Raw genomic sequence first — 4,022 nt, forward strand, 5'->3', positions numbered from 1 at the left:
GGGTCCCCTACTGGAGCTGCTGCCCCCGCGACCCGATACTGGATAAGCGGATGAAGATGGATGGATGGATGGATGGATGGATGGATTTTATTAGAGTTATCTCAAGACACTTTACAGATAAAGTAGGTCTAGACCACATTCTATAATTTATGAAGTCCCAACAATTCTACTAATTCCCCCAAGAGCTAGCATGGTGCGACAGTGCGACCATGCACAGTGGCGCAATAGCCATACGGCGTCTATATGGAACGCACCGGGCAGAACTCAGTGGGTGTGACAGTGTGTCGGAATGGAGGACGTGATGGACAGATGGTTCATCCAATCATCTGCAAGTTATTTTTTTTAAAGTTCCTGCCCTTTTCCAAACACGGCTCCCAATGACGGCTTCTCAGATCGTCTGGTTATGGGGCGTGGTCGGCAATATAAAGTAATAAAGTAAAAGGCTGGTCTCTAATTACTCCTCTGTTCTTTCTCTCGCTTTTACAGTAAGCTGCATTCTTGCAGATGTTTCACATTAAAAGCCTCCAAGGAAAGGTGATTATGCACTGTGAGCTGTAGGAAGGTTTTTAGTGTGATGCAGGACGTGTTTAGCTTCATTGATAGTAGTTTAACAGATCGAACTGCCTGTAATTAGGGGAGGGCAGCGGAGTGGTTAGTATGACTGTTGTTGAACTGACGGAATTATTTATGTGGAAATGTGCATTATCCTGAATTTATGAAAACAGGTAAACATGAAGGAAGTTCTCCATGAAGTTTGCAGTTTGTCAAGGGCATGTTTGCATTAACAGCACAGTCAATAATATAGGCCTGTTTTAAATAGTAGTCGGATCCTAAACACAGTCCGTTCAGCTTTTAGCTGTGCCAGCATTCTTGACAGCCTTTTTTGCAAAAGAATGTGAACATTTATTTAAAAAAAGAAAAGATAAGAAAAAAATTGATTCTCAAGTTTTCATTTCTTTTTCCAGCTGTTTTACCAGTACTGAAAAAGGCAGCACAACTGGACAACGGAAAAATTGGAAAGACTGGTTTTCACAGACAAAGAGGAGCACAACTACACACACAGACTGAGTCTTCCAGAGAAGCAAGTCCACAAATGTACACACACAGACTGATTCTCCCAGAGAAAGCAGTACACAGACTCACACATAGACTGGTTCTCCCAGAGAAAGCAGTACACAGACTTACATACAGACTGGTTCTCCCAGAGAAAGCAGTACACAGACTCACACACAGACTGGTTCTCCCAGAGAAAGCAGTACACAGACTGACACACAGACTGGTTCTCCCAGAGAAAGCAGTACACAGACTTACATACAGACTAGTTCACCCAGAGACAGAAATACACAAATGTATACACGGACTGGTTCCCCCAGAGAAACAAGTACCCAGACACCCACCTGAGTAGGCCCAGTAGGTCTCCTCGCCCGTGGCTCTCCGGAGTCGTGTCCCACTAGCCGCGGCTATGCGAAGGCCTTGGATAGGGGCTTTGGACCCGTCTTGGCTTCCTGTCAGCGCTGCAGGAGAAGAGGAGACGAGGACAGGTCGGTTAGCATGAACAGCAGCAGAGCAGCAGCAACAATCTGCAGCCCTGCCCGGACACCTACCGGGCAGGAAGACAGCCAACTGTGTCCTTATTTGCCTTCTCATGCAAGCTGCCTCATAATAACACTCGCAATAGGAACAAAGGTCAGCAACACAGAATAACTAGGCTGGGCAACTTTACTGTCCTGGAAACAGACCATGCTAGCTCACAGACATTTAACGACAACCATCATTTTGGACTAATTGAGTAAGTAAATGAGTAAACTCATTGATTGGAATTTGGAATTCATGTAAAAAAAAGAAAACAGATAAGGTCATACAGAAATAAAAATATTACACAAAGGGCAACCACAGAGAAACCTGAATACTCAACATACACACACATACATACATATACATATATATATATATATATACATATATATATATACATATATGTCAAGAATTCAAGTATCCACTTTTTTATTCCCATATCTTCTCCACAATGCATTGCTTGTGTAGCTTCCTCTGTCAATGCATTTTTTTTATTAAACAAAAATTTTTAACCTTTACTTAAGTATCTTAAAAAACACAATTTACTCCTCATATATTCATATCAAGTCTATGTTATAATGTCTTGCATATTTAATTGAATGTTGCTATCAATTGAAAAAACTAAAATAAAACCTACATAAACTACAATGAAAAAACGACTTAAGCTAAATATCATATAATCCAACCTCTTCATCCCTGTACCCTGTGAGAATCATTTCTTTATATTTCGTCAGAAAAACACCTACAGATATTAAAGAATAAAAAAGAATATGATCAGAAGGAAATGAACTGACCCATCTTAGCTTTGGCTGCTTTTCTTATGTTGGGTCTACATGTTAATGCGACTGTAAAGAACAGGCCCGAGGTGTTTTAGTATAGTATACTGTATCTTGTTCCATACTAATGAAAGATGGCATGTACAGTCTCTACTTCAGACAGTTCCCCGAGTAGCTACATTAAGCCACGTCCTCTGCAGTCATACGATGAAACATCATGTGGTGCCTTATATTATGTATAAATGCAAGCATTCACTTAGCGAGTGCAATGATTACAATTGTTTTTCTCGTGGTCTAAAGAATGATGCTGTAAGTGATGATGCTGGTTTGAGGGCATAACGTGCAATAAACCAATCTGAGCATTAAAAAGAGAGAGAGAGAGAGAGAGAGAGAGAGAGAGAGAGAGAGAGAGAAAGACAGAGAGAGAGAGAGAGAGAGAGAGAGAGAAGGACCCGAACGTCCAATTCTCATGGTCTGTTGTTTTATTGTTACTTCAGTGAAGTATTGTCATTAAAATATACTTCAAGTACCAACAGTAAAATTACTCATACAGAATGGCCCATTTCAGAATAAAAAATGTCTATTTTTTGTTAAATTATTGATGCATTAACGTATTAGGGTTAGGGTTATGGTATCAATAACATATGACTTATTTGCATAACTTGGAGGTATTTCATATTTAAAGGGAAACTTGGCTATATAAAAAATCGGGTCAAAACCCACTAAAGAAATTGCTGAGATCTTGTTACAAAGCAACATTGCTGCATAGACGTCCAATGAATAAAGAAAACGAGCAGTCAGATGACATATCTCTACAGGCAACGATTAATACATTTGTTGGACTGTGACACTGCAGAAACTGTCAGAACGCTAACGACTGCAACAATTACCGTGCTAGTCGATACATCAGCTCAAAGCGTTAGTGCCTAACTTCTTTATATTGATGAGCGTCCGTTACATTCAATCCATTGCCAAAATGTATACTGGTTATTGATCCCCACTTGGGTAATTACAATTTACACTCTGTTTTTGTTAGTAATCACTACACACAGGCCTGAAATACACACACACACACATGCTCAGGCACAAATGGAAAGATGTCAGAGTGAGTGGGCTGCCAGTGCTGGACCAGCGTCCTAAGCGGTTGGAGGGGGGGGGTATGTTGCCTTGCTCAAGAGCACCTGTCAGTGCCCAGGATGTGAAGTGGCATCTCTCCATCTATCAATCCACACTCCGTACTTTGGACCGTGAGACACTTGAAACAGCGAACTCACTTCCCTACGGATTGAGCTACTGTATTCCATCATGTTTTTGCTCAATCATGGAAGGCTCGCATCATGTGGTTGCAACAACATTGTTGTTGTCATAACTTAGAATTCCTCACAGAGAAAAGAGAAACTACGCACTATAGCTTTATATGCCAAAGATTACAATAAAAATGTGTAAGAGTGTGTTCTTGTGCTGGGAGATGTGCGGTTGGGTTTCAGCCAGTCTATAAATACATGGTTGCAGCATCTGGAGGAGAAAGTGATATTTGTGTGTGGTGTGTGTGTGTGTGTGTGTGTGTGAGTGGTGCGTGCATGATCCGAGGCAAACTGAGAACGTCAATCATGTTGTAATGTGAACTCAAAGTCACAGGCATTTTGCAAAGCATAGTGGAGTAGATGTAAA

General features: G+C 40.9%; 1 protein-coding gene across 2 annotated transcripts in view; it reads right to left on the reverse strand.

Moving 5' to 3' along the window:
- LOC117943172 (receptor-type tyrosine-protein phosphatase gamma-like) overlaps window positions 1-4,022 on the reverse strand; it is a 455,813-nt gene that overhangs the window by 357,204 nt on the left and 94,587 nt on the right. For both annotated transcript variants that reach the window (XM_034869129.1, XM_034869128.1), the window contains exon 2: window positions 1,398-1,514. In XM_034869129.1, the coding sequence (XP_034725020.1) occupies window positions 1,398-1,514 (117 nt within the window). The remainder of the gene's footprint in view (window positions 1-1,397; window positions 1,515-4,022) is intronic.

The sequence above is a fragment of the Etheostoma cragini genome, chromosome 4 (assembly GCF_013103735.1).
Source record: "Etheostoma cragini isolate CJK2018 chromosome 4, CSU_Ecrag_1.0, whole genome shotgun sequence".
NCBI lineage: Eukaryota > Metazoa > Chordata > Actinopteri > Perciformes > Percidae > Etheostoma > Etheostoma cragini.